Source organism: Aquarana catesbeiana, linkage group LG03 (assembly GCF_042186555.1).
Source record: "Aquarana catesbeiana isolate 2022-GZ linkage group LG03, ASM4218655v1, whole genome shotgun sequence".
Lineage (NCBI taxonomy): Eukaryota > Metazoa > Chordata > Amphibia > Anura > Ranidae > Aquarana > Aquarana catesbeiana.
The window spans coordinates 310,158,346-310,174,157 of record NC_133326.1 but is presented as its reverse complement, the minus strand read 5'-3'; the positions used below and the strand labels follow the sequence as shown (position 1 = coordinate 310,174,157).

Sequence of the window (15,812 nt, the reverse complement as noted above, 5' to 3'; positions counted from 1 at the left end):
CCAAAATATCTTCTCATAATGTAGTAGCCTTAGAGGTGAACTATAAAGTACTTATGCGTTGGTATCTGGTCCCTGTTAAGATCACGAAATATGTTCCACAATAATCTCCACTTTGCTTTCGTGGCTGTGGTGATCTAGGAACGTATTTTCATATCTTTTGGGATTGCCATATAGCAAAAAATTATTGGAAAGAAATATTCCTAATGCTCTCTAAATTATTCAAGAAAACTATCATCCCAGATCCGACAATTGCGCTTCTAAATTTAAAGCCTACCCAAATCTCCTATATACAATTAGCATGGAAGTCCACATCATTAATGCTTTCTGAAACTACGAATAGAATACATCAGGCCATGATCCTCTCAAAAACAGGTGCCATATCCAACGATAACATACCTAAATTTGAGAAAATTTAGAGTCCTTGGGTGACCCACTTTCTTTCTCCTAATTTTGACACTTCTTTACTAAGACCTTGGTAACTATATAAAACTTTGTTTTCAATAACTGATAAAAAGATACTATGTACATATCGTTACTAAGAAATCCCCGGAAACCTCTTCTAATCCAGACTTTTCTTTTCTCCTTATTCTGTCCTGTCTTCTCCTATTTAATTTTACATAATGAAATGGTAGCGAAACATTCAACTTTTATAATGTTCAATTATAATACAATAGATAGTAAGCTCTAATGTCCTATTATAAATAACTGAATCTCGTAGTAATTAATATTATTTCTTTATTACATATTACTCAAAGTTAAAAGTTTAACAACTTTCTAATTTTTTATTGCTCTTGATTATATAATTGTTAAAATTGATTGTAACACCTTAGTCTTTCTAAAACATATAGCTTATTTAAGTCTTTCATTGCTTGTAACTACAAGAAATACTAATATCTGAAAGATCTGATATGTTAATTCAACTAATGCTACCATTTAATGTAATCAATATTTTGTTAATTGTACCAGTGTTTATATTTTCAAAATCAATAAGCAAATTTGACAAGAAGTATGGGTACCAAGAATCACTTTTGTTATAAAAATATTAGTTACCTTTTTTTTTTTTTTTTTTTGAGCTCCTCAACATTTTTAACCAAAATAAATAATGAATCATATTCTCACAAGTCAGACATATGGAAATAATAGACCGTAGGCATGACAGTACGCATGATGATTAGTGTTGGGTATAACCGAGCAAACTAATTTCAAAGTAATGTGAAATTTCTGAACTTCTAATTGTTTCTTAAACTGACATTTTTATTGCACTTTCCCTGAAATCACATTCTATGAAATTTCAAAATAATGAAAACCCCTTTTTTTTGCAGGTTTTTCAGAGAAAAACTATGGGAAAGTGTCTTCTGGAGACGCAATGTACACGTCTGTTTTTGGTAACGGGATTACAGTATGCTATGCAGGGATGCACTTGTTCCTCAAGAAGTATCTTTATTCTTACTCCACCTGCTGTGTGATTGACTTCCCTGCAGAACTTCTCTGGGGACTGGAAGACAAGTCAACAGTATTTCACATTCCATCTAAGGTACAGGTAATTATAATACCACACTGAATACCTTTACTGATCTAGAAAGTATGTAATTGTGCTCAAACTAGTTTTAGACTTCTAGCATTAAAGTGAACATTTATGATGTCACATTAGATATCATGAATGTGCTATGTGCCCCTATAATATATTTTATCCAGCAAACTTTTATCCATGTTGCAAGTTTATGTAAAATAGTGATGTACTGTATAATGCTGGATTTGTTTGGGCTACTTTGATTAAAGGACATTGAATCAACATTAGCACATAAGGTGAAGCTTAGATTATATACTGTGTTTGAACAAACATACCAAACGTACCAACATCCCTGCTGAAGCAACTACATCTAATGTACCAAAAGAACAAGGACGGGACATTTAAAGTACGCTGTCATTTTATAAACATTATATATTTATTGTGTATAAACAATTTTTTTGCCAACAGCCAAAATGATGATAGGTTGCAAGCACATTGTGACAAACTCACCCTAATATGTGTAAGAATCAGTGCTGCACAAATGCTTAATGAGCCCTTAATGCAATATAATAACACAAAATATACAAAATATGTAAAACTATTAAAACATATCAATTTGTGCACATGGATGTGTGAATATTTCAGCAAGCACAAAAATATGTTAGTTCCAAAACCAAATACGAGATACAGTATCTCACAAAAGTGAGTACACCCCTCACATTTTTGTAAATATTTTATTATATCTTTTCATGTGACAACACTGAAGAAATGACACTTTGCTACAATGTAAAGTAGTGAGTGTACAGCTTGTATAACAGTGTAAATTTGCTGTCCCCTCAAAATAACTAAACACACAGCCATTAATTTCTAAACCACTGGCAACAAAAGCGAGTACACCCCTAAGTGAAAATGTGCAAATTGTGCCAATTAGCCATTTTCCCTCTCCGGTGTCATGTGACTCTTTAGTGCTACAAGATGTGAATGGGGAGCAGGTATGTTAAATTTGGTGTTATCGCTCTCACTCTCTCATACTGGTCACTGGAAGTTCAACATGGCACCTCATGGCAAAGAACTCTGAGGATCTGAAAAAAAGAAGTTTTGCTCTACATATGGCCTAGACTATAAGAAGATTGCCAAGACCCTAAAACTGAGCTGCAGCACGGTGGCCACGACCATACAGCGGTTTAACAGGACAGGTTCAACTCAGAACAGGACTCGCCATGGTCAACCAAAGAAGTTGAGTGCACGTGCTCAGCGTCATATCCAGGGGTTGTCTTCGGGAAATAGACATATGAGTGCTACCAGCTTTGCTGCAGAGGTTGAAGGGGTGGGGGAGTCAGCCTGTCAGTGCTCAGACCATACCCCGCACACTGCATCAAATTGGTCTGCATGGCTGTTGTCCCAGAAGGAAGCCTCTTCTAAAGATGATGCGCAAGAAAGCTCACAAACAGTTTGCTGAAGACAAGTAGACTAAGGACATGGATTACTGAAGCAGAGCATGATCCACTCCCTTTGGAGACTGGGCTGCAGAGCAGTATTCCAACATAACAACCCCAAACACACCTCCAAGACGACCACTGCCTTGCTAAAGAAGCTGAGGGTAAAGGCGATGGACTGGCCAAGCATGTCCCCAGACCTAAACCCTACTGAGCATCTGTGGGGCATCCTCAAATGAAAGGTGGAAGAGCGCAAGGTCTCTAACATCCACCAGCTCTGTGATGTCGTCATGTGAAAGAGGACACCAGTGGCAACCTGTGAAGCTCTGGTGAACTCCATGCCCAAGAGGGTTAAGGCAGTGCTGGACCCCAAACACACATCCAAGACGACCACTGCCTTGCTAAAGAAGCTGAGGGTAAAGGTGATGGCCTGACCAAGCATGTCCCCAGAACTAAACCCTATTGAGCATCTGTGGGGCATTCTCAAATGGAAGGTGGAGGAGCGCAAGGTCTCTAACATCCACCAGCTCTGTGATGTCGTCATGGAGGAGTGAAAGAGGACTCCAGTGGCAACCTGTGAAGCTCTGGTGAACTCCATGCCCAAGAGGGTTAAGGCAGTGCTGGAAAATTATGGTGGCCACACAAAATATTGACACTTTGGGCCCAATTTAGACATTTTCACTTAGGTGTGTATTCACTTTTGTTGCCAGCGGTTTAGACATTAATGGCTGTGTGTTGAATTATTTTGAGGGGACAGCAAATTTACACTGTTATACAAGCTGTACACTCACTACTTTACATTGGGGGTTATTTACTAAAGGCAACTCCACTTTGCACTACAAGTGCAAACTACAAGTGCAAAGTGCACTTGAAATTGCACTGAAAGTGCACTTGGAAGTGCAGTCGCTGTAGATCCGAGGGGGACATGCAAGGAAAATAAAAAACAGCATTTTAGCTTGCACATGATTGGATAATAAAACCAGCAGAGCTTCCCCTCATTTCAGATCTACCCCTTAGATTTAGAGCGACTGCACTTCCAAGTGCACTTTCAGTGCAATTTCAAGTGCACTTTGCACTTGTAGTGCAAAGTGGATTTGCCTTTCATAAATAACCCCCATTGTGTCATTGTTACAAGTGTCATTTCTTCAGTGTTGTCACATGAAAAGATATAATAAAATATTTACAAAAATGTGAGGGGTGTACTCACTTTTGTGAGATACTGTAAACAGTGCACTGTAATATCTAAATGGTGTGAAATCAAAACAGTCTTGTGTAAAAGAGTCCAAGGTATCCATAACTTTGTGTAATAGCGCACTCCTTGTGAGCCTAATGAAGTCATGCATTTGGCACATGTCGGCTGAGGCAGACTGGAGGGTTACCATTTCTGTATCCACTACTAACCACCTTGCTGGGACCTGGTATAAGAAGGTAGTGTGTTTGTGATGACCTTTGTAATGAGGGTCAAACTTTAAGGTGAGCCATTACCCTTGAGGGGATGGTTTTGTTCATTCATTTTGGAGTGCACTATTACACAGAGTTTTGGATACCTTGGACTTTTTTTTTTTTTGCACAAGATTGTTTGATTTCAGACTATTTAGATATTACAATGCATCATTTTTTTTGGTTTGGTTCATGGAACTATTATATTTTTGTACAAACTGATATTTTTTTTATTTTTTAAATATACTTTCTATATTTGTGTTATTATATTGCATTGACAGTTCATTAGGCTATATAAACGATATACTGTACTTATCTTATTAAATGCTTTAAATATCCTAGTGATGAATGCAAAAAAACTATATATATATATTTTCAAAAATCATCGCATTACAGATCACATATCATACAATCAATTTAATTTTCTGTAAAGTTAGAACTTACAACCACCAATATGCAATCACCGGCTACTTTATTAGGTACCCCTTGCTAGTACTGGGTTGGACCCCCTTTTGCCTTCAGAACTGCCTTAATTCCTTGTGGAATAGAATCAACAAGGTGTTGGAAACATACCTCAGAGATGTTGGTCCATATTGACATGATAGCATCTCACAGTTGCTGCAAACTTGTTGGCTGCACATCCATGATGCAAATCTCCCATTCCGTCACATCCCAAATGTGCTCTATTGGATTGAGATCTGGTGACTGTGGAGGCCATTGGAGTACAGTGAACTCATTGTCATGTTCAAGAAACCAGTTTGAGATGATTTGAGCTTTGTGACATGGTGCATTATCCTGCTGGAAGTAGCCATCAGAAGATGGGTACACTGTATTCATAAAGGGATGGACATGGTCAGCAACAATACTCAGGTAGAACGTGGCATTTAACCACTTGCCGACCGGGCCATAGCCGAAAGACGGCTACAGCGCGGTTGGCTTATTCTGGGTGCATGTCCGTGGGACGTCATTCCAGAATGTTGCTTCCGCGCGCCCCCTGGGACGCGCACCCGGGAACATCCGTGACCGCCGGGTCCCACGGACCCCGCACATCATGGATCATGGTAAATAGCCGCTGAACGCTGCCATTTACCACGTGATCGTTGCGTCAAATGAAGAAACGATCACTTGTAAACAAACTGGCGTCACGTCATGACTCTGGTTCCTCCCTCCCCTCTCTGTACCGATGGGTACAGTGCGAGGGGAGAGGGGGAGAGATTGCAGCAGCACTGTGGGCTGGATGTTTAATGCCCACAGCGCTGCTCAGTGTCAATAATCTGCAACACTGTGCAATACTCTGCAACACTGTGCAATACTCTGCCAATACTCTGCAACACTGTGCAATACTCTGCAACACTGTGCAATACTCTGCCAATACTCGCCAGTGATTAAATACCACCAAAAGAAAGCTCTATTTGTGTGAAAAAAAGGACAAAAGTTTCATATGGGTACAGTGTTGCATGACTGAGTAATTGTCATTCAAAGTGTGAGAGCACCAAAAGCTGAAAATTGGTCTGGTTAGGAAGGGGTTTAAGTGCCCAGTGGTCAAGTGGTTAAACAATGCTCGATTGGTACTAAGGGGCCCAAAGTGTGCCAGGAAAATATCCCTCACACCATTACACCAGCCGAACCGTTGATACAAGGCAGGATGGATCTATGCTTTCATGTTGCTTACACCAAATTCTGACCCTACCATCTATATGTCGCAGCTGAAATCAGGACTCATCAGGCTAGGCAAAATTTTTCTAATATTCTATTTTCAAATTTTGGTGAGCCGGTGCAAATTGTAGCCTCAGTTTTCTGTTCTTAGCTGACAGGAGTGGCATCTGGGGTGGCCTCCTGCTGCTGTAGCCCATCTGCTTCAAGGTTTGATGTGTTATGGATTCAGAGATGGTATTTCTGCATACCTTGGTTGTAACAAGTGGTTATTTGTTACTGTTGCCTTTCTATCATCACCAACACCCATGCCACGTTCAAAGTCACTTAAGTCCCCTTTACTCCCCATTCTGATGCTCGGTTTGAACTTCAGCAAGTCGTCTTCACCACATCTGGATGCCAAAATGGATTCAGTTTCTGTGATTGGCTGATTAGCAATTTGTGTTACCAAGCAATTGAACAGGTGAACCTAATAAAGTGGCTGGTGAGTGTATATCTTGACAATGAGAGGAGAAAAAAAAGAAGTGGCAGTTAAGTGGATTCCCCCTAGCAAGCTGCCAAAATGCGCTGCCTTAGACCTGCTAGGAACACAGGCTTGGATACATATATACTGTATATACACTCCCTAAAAGAATTTTCACTTTTTTTTTTTTTTACAATGTTGTGTCAAAGTGATTTGACATATAATTGGTTGCTTTAAGTTACTGCAGTTGCACATCAATATTGCCTTTGGAACTAGCCAACGTGAATGCATAACCTAACAGCAGGAAATCTGGGCACTGAGATGATGTACATTATGTAGCTTGGGTGTAAAATGTCAGTGGAGTTATTTTAATAAAAATAGATTTGTACCTTTTTCAAGTTTCATGTTTTCCGACTCAGAATTGCAGAAAAGATTTACTGTGGGATAAACAGAATTAGTTAAAAAAAAAACAAAAAACCTATAGCAACACTTTTTCTTTTAATGATTCAACTAAATGTCATCGCTCTCCTAATAAATCAGTGTTTTTTTTTTTTTGTTTTTTTTTTTTAATTATTACTGTGTTTACATAAATCTCGGAATTTATTTTCCTAGAGAAAATGTTGTTACCTTAGAAACTACCAAGTAATTAAGCTTTTTTTCCACTTGCTGTGTGCTTGCGAAACATCATTTTGTGTTTAAAGCAATTAAATGACATGTGAATGCTAACTAAAATATACACACTGTCTTCTGCTCTGAGAGTTGCAATTTCCTAAATGCCAGCAATGACCTTACCATCTGTTTCCTTAAATGGGGGTGCCAGCTGAATCAGTGGGAAGCCTGAACATTTATAGTCTTGCAGATCTGACTTTCTTTATGCGGCACATAAAGCTCATCTTTATAACAGATGAAATCGACCCTCGTCTGCTATACGGCTTCATATTATCAGTTAATATATGTTGCTAATGTAGAAATTACACATGAGGTCATAAGAAAAAAAATGCAGCTTGGCTCGGTTTTAATGCAGGTTATCTAGCCTTTGTACCATCTTGGCAGCAGTAACGTTTTCACATTGACCTCCTTAAATGGCTGGCTTAAATCGCAGGAATTATGTGATAGGAATAAACATGAGTTTGCATACTGTACAACTTGCTTGGCTACTTACAGTTTAGATAATCAGCCCATTCTAGCATTATACAATTTACATTATGGCATTATGTGTATTGAATATATGTCACTCCTGCATGGTAAAAAGCTTGTTACCTCTATATCTACACAAACATGTTTTTACCATAGCTTTTCCTATCCACTTGTAATCTCTTGCAAACCCTCAGCTAGATTACAGTGCTAATAAATAGCCATCTTTAAATCTTTGCAAATATAGCATAAAAAAATTTCTGCAGTGCCTTACAGCTGTAAACATGCGATAACACTCTAAGGGGCCTTAATACAAACGCAATACTGAAATTCAGTTATGACTTTACTAATCATTAGTAAAGCCTGAGATAACATGAAAAGATGTTTAGTGTTAGGTGAGAGCTGAACGTTGTGGTAGCTGAAGCACAATCATGCTTTTTTTTTTTTACTGTGTGCTGAGGCCCATTACCATGAACAGGCACACAAAATAGACAACGTTCTCTCCTTATAACATGTTATTCACTATTGTTATATACAGTCAGGTCCATAAATATTGGTACATTGACACAATTCTAATCTTTTTGACTCTATACACCACCACAATGGATTTGAAATTAAACAAACAAGATGTGCTTTAACTGCAGACTTTCAGCTTTAATACGAGGGTATTTACATCCAAATCAGGTGAACGGTGTAGGAATTACAACAGTTTGTATATGTGCCTCCCGCTTTTTAAAGGGACCAAAAGTAATGGGACAGATTAACAATCATCCATCAAACTTTCACTTTTTAATACTTGGTTGCAAATCCTTTGCAGTCAATTATAGCCTGAAGTCTGGAACGCATAGCTATCACCAGACTCTGGGTTTCATCCCTGGTGATGCTCTGCCAGGCCTCTACTGCAACTGTCTTCAGTTCCTGCTTGTTCTTGGGGCATTTTCCCTTCAGTTTTGTCTTCAGCAAGTGAAATGCATGCTCAATCGGATTCAGGTCAGGTGATTGACTTGGCCATTGCATAACATTCCACTTCTTTCCCTTAAAAAACTCTTTGGTTGCTTTCGCAGTATGCTTCGGGTCATTGTCCATCTGCACTGTGAAGCGCCGTCCAATGAAGTTCTGAAGCATTTTGCTGAATATGAGCAGATAATATTGCCTGAAACACTTCAGAATTCATCCTGCTGCTTTTGTCAGCAGTCACGTCATCAATAAATACAAGAGAACCAGTTCCATTGGCAGCCATACATGCCCACGCCATGACACTACCACCACCATGCTTCACTGATGAGGTGGTATGCTTTGGATCACGAGCAGTTCCTTTCCTTCTCATTACTCTTATCTTCCCATCACTCTGGTACAAGTTGATCTTGGTCTCATCTGTCCATAGGATGTTGTTCCAGAACTGTTAAGGCTCTTTTAGATGTTGTTTGGCAAACTCTAATCTGGCCTTCCCGTTTTTGAGGCTCACCAATGGTTTACATCTTGTGGTGAACCCTCTGTATTCACTCTGGTGAAGTCTTCTCTTGATTGTTGACTTTGACACACATACACCTACCTCCTGGAGAGTGTTCTTGATCTGGCCAACTGTTGTGAAGGGTGTTTTGTTCACCAGGGAAAGAATTCTTTGGTCATCCACCACAGTTGTTTTCCATGGTCTTCCGGGTCTTTTGGTGTTGCTGAGCTCACCGGTGCGTTCTTTCTTTTTAAGGATGTTCCAAACAGTTGATTTGGCCACACCTAATCTTTTTGCTATCTCTCTGATGGGTTTGTTTTGTTTTTTCAGCATAATGATGACTTGCTTCACTGATAGTGACAGCTCTTTGGATCTCATATTGAGAGTTGACAGTAACAGATTCCAAATTCAAATAGCACACTTGAAATGAACTCTTGACCTTTTATCTGCTCCTTGTAAATGGGATAATGAGGGAATAACACACACCTGGCCATGGAACAGCTGAGTAGCCAATTGTCCCATTACATTTGGTCCCTTAAAAAATGGGAGGCACATATACAAACTGTTGTAATTCCTACACCGTTCACCTGATTTGGATGTAAATACCCTCAAATTAAAGCTGAAAGTCTGCAGTTAAAGCACATCTTGTTCGTTTCATTTCAAATCCATTGTGGTGGTGTATAGTGCCAAAAAGATTAGAATTGTGTCAATGTCCCAATATTTATGGACCTGACTGTAGTTAATCTGGTTGAAAAAGACACAAGGTCCATCCAGTTCAACCCACAGAAAAAAAACACACACACACAAATACCTCCATATACACAACCCTATCCCCACAGTTGATCCAGAGGAAGGTAAAAAAAAAAAAAAAACACAATAAAGCATGGTCCAATTTGCTCTAGGGGGAGACAAAAAAATCCTTCCTGATTCCCCAACAGGCATCAGATATTCCCTGGATCACATTTACCTATACATGTTAGTATCCAGTTATATTTTGTGCATTCGGGAAAGAATCCAGGCCTTTTTTAAAACAATCTACTGAGCTGACCAGAACCATAGTTATTGTTATTAGCAACGTGATTAAGATTCTTCTCTAATTGGCTATCATTAGTGAAAATTACTACTAGAGAAAAACTAGTAGAGAGGCTTTGATTGTTCTTATTTTAAAGCCTGATAAAGATTCCACTCAGTGTGATTCCATCTTTTTCATCAATGCTAACGCTACAGTGCCTGAAAAAGTTGTTAGCTATCTGACTGAGCAGATATTTGGATTCAGTGATGGGATCTGATCAGTGTGTTTTTCCACTCATATAAACATCCATAAATTATACACAAACTTGCAGTATCCACATGACCACTCTGAAGGTCAAGCAGTGATAGTCACAAAGCACTGAAAGTGTTAAATGTTGTTTGAGTGCTCCCAATCACTTTGGTTTTGCCCCAAATATATCCCTTGGATTAAACTATTATATATAGCCCCTGTAGCCAGACTCAATGTCAAAAATTCTATTTCTGAACTCTTCCCTGCACGTAGAGGGATGAGACAAGGCTGTCCCCTATACTTTTTGCCCTCTCCATAGAGCCCCTAGCAATACTAATATGCTCTTCCCACAACATCAAAGGTTTTCAAATAAATTCATTAGGAGAGTGCATATCTCTGTATGCGGATGACTTTAATTTAGACTTTAACCAGCCCCTCTTTCATCTACTAAATCTCCTCAGGAAATTCGGAGTGTATTTCAGGTTTAAGATAAATTGGGATACATCCCTACTATTTCTGCTTGACCCAGATACAGCTCATAACTTTAATCTCTTCTCAAAATTGAGAATTGTGAACATGTTTTAAATATCTTGGAATAATCATACAAACCCCAATTCTGCCATATATAACTAATATTGTCCTGCCACTTATTAATTGCCTCCAATCCAAGACCATGCAATGAATGAACCTCCAGATAATTCCAATGGGCAGAGTAAACCTATTGAAAATTAATTTTTCCCAAGATCTTGTAAATATTATATAATTCCCTCTACACAATACCCTGTCATACTTAAAAAAAAAAAAAAAAAAAAAAAAAAAGCAACAACTTTTTCACTCTCCCAAAAATCAGTGGGTCTAGCATTTCCCGACTTTCACTGCTATTACCAAGCAGCACAACTGATCAACATTCATGACTGGCTAAAATGCTCTAGAGACGACATGAGTACAGCCATGTATGCAGCTGCTCTATCCTCTTACATATAACTTCACAATTCACCATATAGGCACAATCTAAGATATCTTGTTGGCATTGTTATAATAAAGGATTATAATATTCCTTACAGTATGCAAACTAACATGTTCAACTATTACTCGTTCTATGTTGAGATACATAATACACATATATATTACACACACAGTGGGGACGGAAAGTATTCAGACCCCCTTAAATTTTTCACTCTTTGTTATATTGCAGCCATTTGCTAAAATCATTTAGGTTAATTTTTTTCCTCATTAATGTACACACAGCACCTCATATTGACAGAAAAACACAGAATTGTTGACATTTTTGCAGATTAAAAAAGAAAAACCGAAATATCACATGGTCCTAAGTATTCAGACCCTTTGCTGTGACACTCATATATTTAACTTAGGTGCTGTCCATTTCTTCTGATCATCCTTGAGATTGTTCTACACCTTCATTTGAGTCCAATATTCTGATTGGACTTGATTAGGAAAGCCACACACCTGTCTATATAAGACCTTACAACTCACAGTGCATGTCAGAGCAAATGAGAATCATGAGGTCAAAGGAACTGCCTGAAGCGCTCAGAGACAGAATTGTGGCAAGGCATAGATCTGGCCAAGGTTACAAAAAAATTTCTGCTGCACTTAAGGTTCCTAAGAGCACAGTGCCCTCCATAATCCTTAAATGGAAGATGTTTGGGATGACCAGAACCCTCCTAGAGCTGGCCGTCCAGCCAAACTGAGCTATCAGGGGAGAAGAGCCTTGGTGAGAGAGGTAAAGAAGAACCCAAAGATCACTGTGGCTGAGCTCCAGAGATGCAGTCGGGAGATGGGAGAAAGTCAACCATCACTGCAGCCCTCCACCAGTCGGGGCTTTATGGCAGAGTGGCCCGACGGAAGCCTCTCCTCAGTGCAAGACACATGAAAGTCCGCATGGAGTTTGCTAAAAAAAACACCTTAAGGACTCCAAGATGGTGAGAAATAAGATTCTCTGGTCTGATGAGACCAAGATAGAACTTTTTGGCCTTAATTCTAAGCGGTATGTGTGGAGAAAACCAGGCACTGCTCATCACCTGTCCAATACAGTCCCAACAGTGAAGCATGGTGGTGGCAGCATCATGCTGTGGGGGTGTTTTTCAGCTGCAGGGACAGGACGACTGGTTGCAATCGAGGGAAAGATGAATGCGGCCAAGTACAGGGATATCCTGGATGAAAACCTTCTTCAGAGTGCTCAGGACCTCAGACTGGGCCGAAGGTTTACCTTCCAACAAGACAATGACCCTAAGCACGCAGCTAAAATAATGAAGGAGTGGCTTCACAACAACTCCGTGACTGTTCTTAAATGGCCCAGCCAGAGCCCTGACTTAAACCCAAATGAGCATCTCTGGAGAGACCTAAAAATGGCTGTCCACCAACGTTTACCATCCAACCTGACAGAACTGGAGAGGATCTGCAAGGAGGAATGGCAGAGGATCCCCAAATCCAGGTGTGAAAAACTTGTTGCATCTTTCCCAAAAGACTCATGGCTGTATTAGATCAAAAGGGTGCTTCTACTAAATACTGAGCAAAGGGTCTGAATACTTAGGACCATGTGATATTTCAGTTTTTCTTTTTTAATAAATCTGCAAAAATGTCAACAATTCTCTGTTTTTCTGTCAATATGGGGTGCTGTGTGTACATTAATGAGGAAAAATATGAACTTAAATGATTTTAGCAAATGGCTGCAATATAACAAAGAGTGAAAAATGTAAGGGGGTCTGAATACTTTCCGTCCCCATGGTATATATTACCGCAAATAATCTGATTTGGGGGAATCTTGAGGTCGCCACAGTTCCCAGTATTGCTCCTCCTTAGGAGTTACATTTTTACACCAACTTTTTGTTGACAACATTTTACAAACCTTTCAGCCTATGCAGATGGAATACAAGATCTCTCCTAATAAGTATCTATACTTCATCAAACTGCATTATGCTATTAAGGCACGGCTTGGTCCACTGAATAAAAGATCTCTGCCACACAGAATAATAAAAAAAAATATACTGTTAACCTTCAATACTAAACTAGTCTCTCAGTACTATGCAGAATTAACTACAAATGTCTGAAAAAACTGACATATCACAGACAAATGGCTGTTTCCACAACTTATATCACCAGATTTGATGGACTTTGAGGCAACATACACTGTATAACCTCTGTCATCTCCTCAAGAAAACAAACTTATTAAATTGTATCAGATCTACTATGCCCCTCTTAAAGTGGAAGTTTAGTCTGAAAATTAAGTCCTGCTAGGTCACTTAAGGCTGGCCCCTTGTGTAGTTATAGCCATATAAAACATTAAAAATAAGTGCCTACACTGTTTAAAATCCAGTGATACATTGTCTCACTTGCTCTGCACATGCTCAGTTGCTCTCTATTTTTGCCACTGTACTGAAAATGTAGAGACGGATCTGCTGACAGCCTAAAGATTTACTTCTCCTCAGGAGCTCTGTCTGGGCTTCAGAAAAATGGCAGCCACCTGCAAGAAGAAACAGGAACAATGCTGGAAGCAATTTACAGAACACACTTCCGTGCTAAAGAACATTACTTTTTATCAAGCTGTTATGGGTAAAATTATGCTTTTAATATTGCACCTCATTGTTTTTGTTGTGGAATGAAAGCAGTCACCCGTCACTCTATATGGCCTTGCTGCTTTCTACAGCATATTTGGCAGAAAGTTAAGGAATTTATAAAATAACCTTGTGGTCTTCCTAATATTTGCTGCCTCAAAACATGTTTATTGGGTGTGGTAAACTCCAAAGTATTTCCTATGTTTATACGACTTGGGTTTCTAAAAAGCCGTTAATATTACTTTGAAATGGCCTAAATGTTTAATAAACTTTGCACCAGCCTTGTGTCAACATATATATTTAAAAAGAGGGTTTCCACAGTTTGAAAAGATTTAGGGTTCATGGTCTCATTCACCAGTTACATCTCCAGTGTTAAGTGATCTAGAAGAAACCAAATTAGTATATTCACTTTATGCATTAATGTTCTTACCTTCTGTTTCAACCATGTATACTGCCTAGATCTATCCATTAATGCAAAAGACTAGAGACCATATTCTTTTTTTGTGAAAGAATTTATTGTTTGTTATAGGTTTGTTTTTATTGGACATGCATATTACAAAGCCAATAGAAATCATCAGTAAAAAAAATATATCAACAGATGCCGTACAAGCCTTTGAACATGCTATTTAGTGAACAACATGCTTCTTTTGTAGAACATGTTCCAGCAACACACAGTAATGCATATCATCGTAATATCAGACTTCAGCCAAAAGAACATTAAATATCTCTGACATTTCCAAGCAGTATCATATTAAAATGTTGTATAGGCCTATTTGTTCGTTTTGCTTTTTCATATATTATCATTCTGTTTTCCTTAGATCACTGACTGCGGTAAACTGACAGGTGCAGGCATAATCATGTATTATCCTGACTGTTGTGGATAGCTAACAAGCATACAATCTTTTGATTATTTTGTTTCATTATAGAAACAAAGCTTTTCTGCTTTTAAACATGTCATGATGAATTCAGTCAAACTACCCCTGTAATGTAATGTCTAAGTATGGTTTGTGCAAAGATGAAAGCGTCATTATGCAAGCTTCCTTTATTGTGATCAGATAGGGCGGATTCTCAATGGAAATTCATAAAGGCCTTTATTGAAAATCTAGCAAACAAATATGTTGATTTTATGAAATAATTAAGGTTCTGTAAAATGTTAAGTGCTGGCTGTGCTGTGCTTCCTCAGAGTTATTGATTTCATTTTTCATTGGTTTCTAAATGAACTACTATGATAGGATGTGAGGGCTAAGATGATTTCATTTGGAAAAATCTTATGAAAATGGATATTAAAGCTTATTACATCTCATATGGTCATATGTCATAGCTGAACAGCTTTGAGTTGTGTCCTGCAATTTTTTTCTTAAGGATTTATGGCTCCTTTAGACTGTAATGCTATAAAAGCATGCAAGGCCACCAAAGGTTGCCATACTACTGCTTAAAAAAATAGATAGAGTATTGATAAAGAACAATTGTGTAGCGATCCCCTTTTGGGTCCATTTATTTTAATGAATCAGAAATAAAAAAGGAGGGGGAGGAGGAAACTTGTCACATTACTTTGACAGATCGTGTGACAAGGGCTTTCCTGGACTGTCCTTTGCAGCTTTTTTCTGTAGGACACTGCAGGCTCCATGAGGCGCTCTGCATTTTATGAATGAAACTTAAAAAGAAGACATGGATAATGTCTGTGATACAAGCAGAAAATACCCAAGCTCACCCGCACAATTGGAAACTACTTGCTGAGATTCGGTGCTCAGGCTGGGGGATCCCCACTCCCCTGTTCAAATGTCCAAAGCAGAAATTAAGCCGGAAACTCGATAACTCTTCGGTATTATCCTTTATTTGGCTACATCATATACACAGGATCAATGCTGACATGTTTCGGCTATTACAGCCTTA

At 38.7% G+C, this 15,812-nt stretch overlaps 1 protein-coding gene across 3 annotated transcripts in view; it reads left to right on the top strand.

Annotated features, from left to right (window-relative positions):
• Positions 1-15,812, top strand: part of CFAP54 (cilia and flagella associated protein 54) — a 545,361-nt gene that overhangs the window by 497,085 nt on the left and 32,464 nt on the right. For 2 of the 3 annotated variants that reach the window (XM_073620268.1, XM_073620265.1), the window contains exon 64: positions 1,323-1,540. In XM_073620268.1, coding sequence (XP_073476369.1) covers positions 1,323-1,540 — 218 coding nt within the window. The remainder of the gene's footprint in view (positions 1-1,322; positions 1,541-15,812) is intronic. The other variant, XM_073620266.1, reaches the window with a different exon arrangement.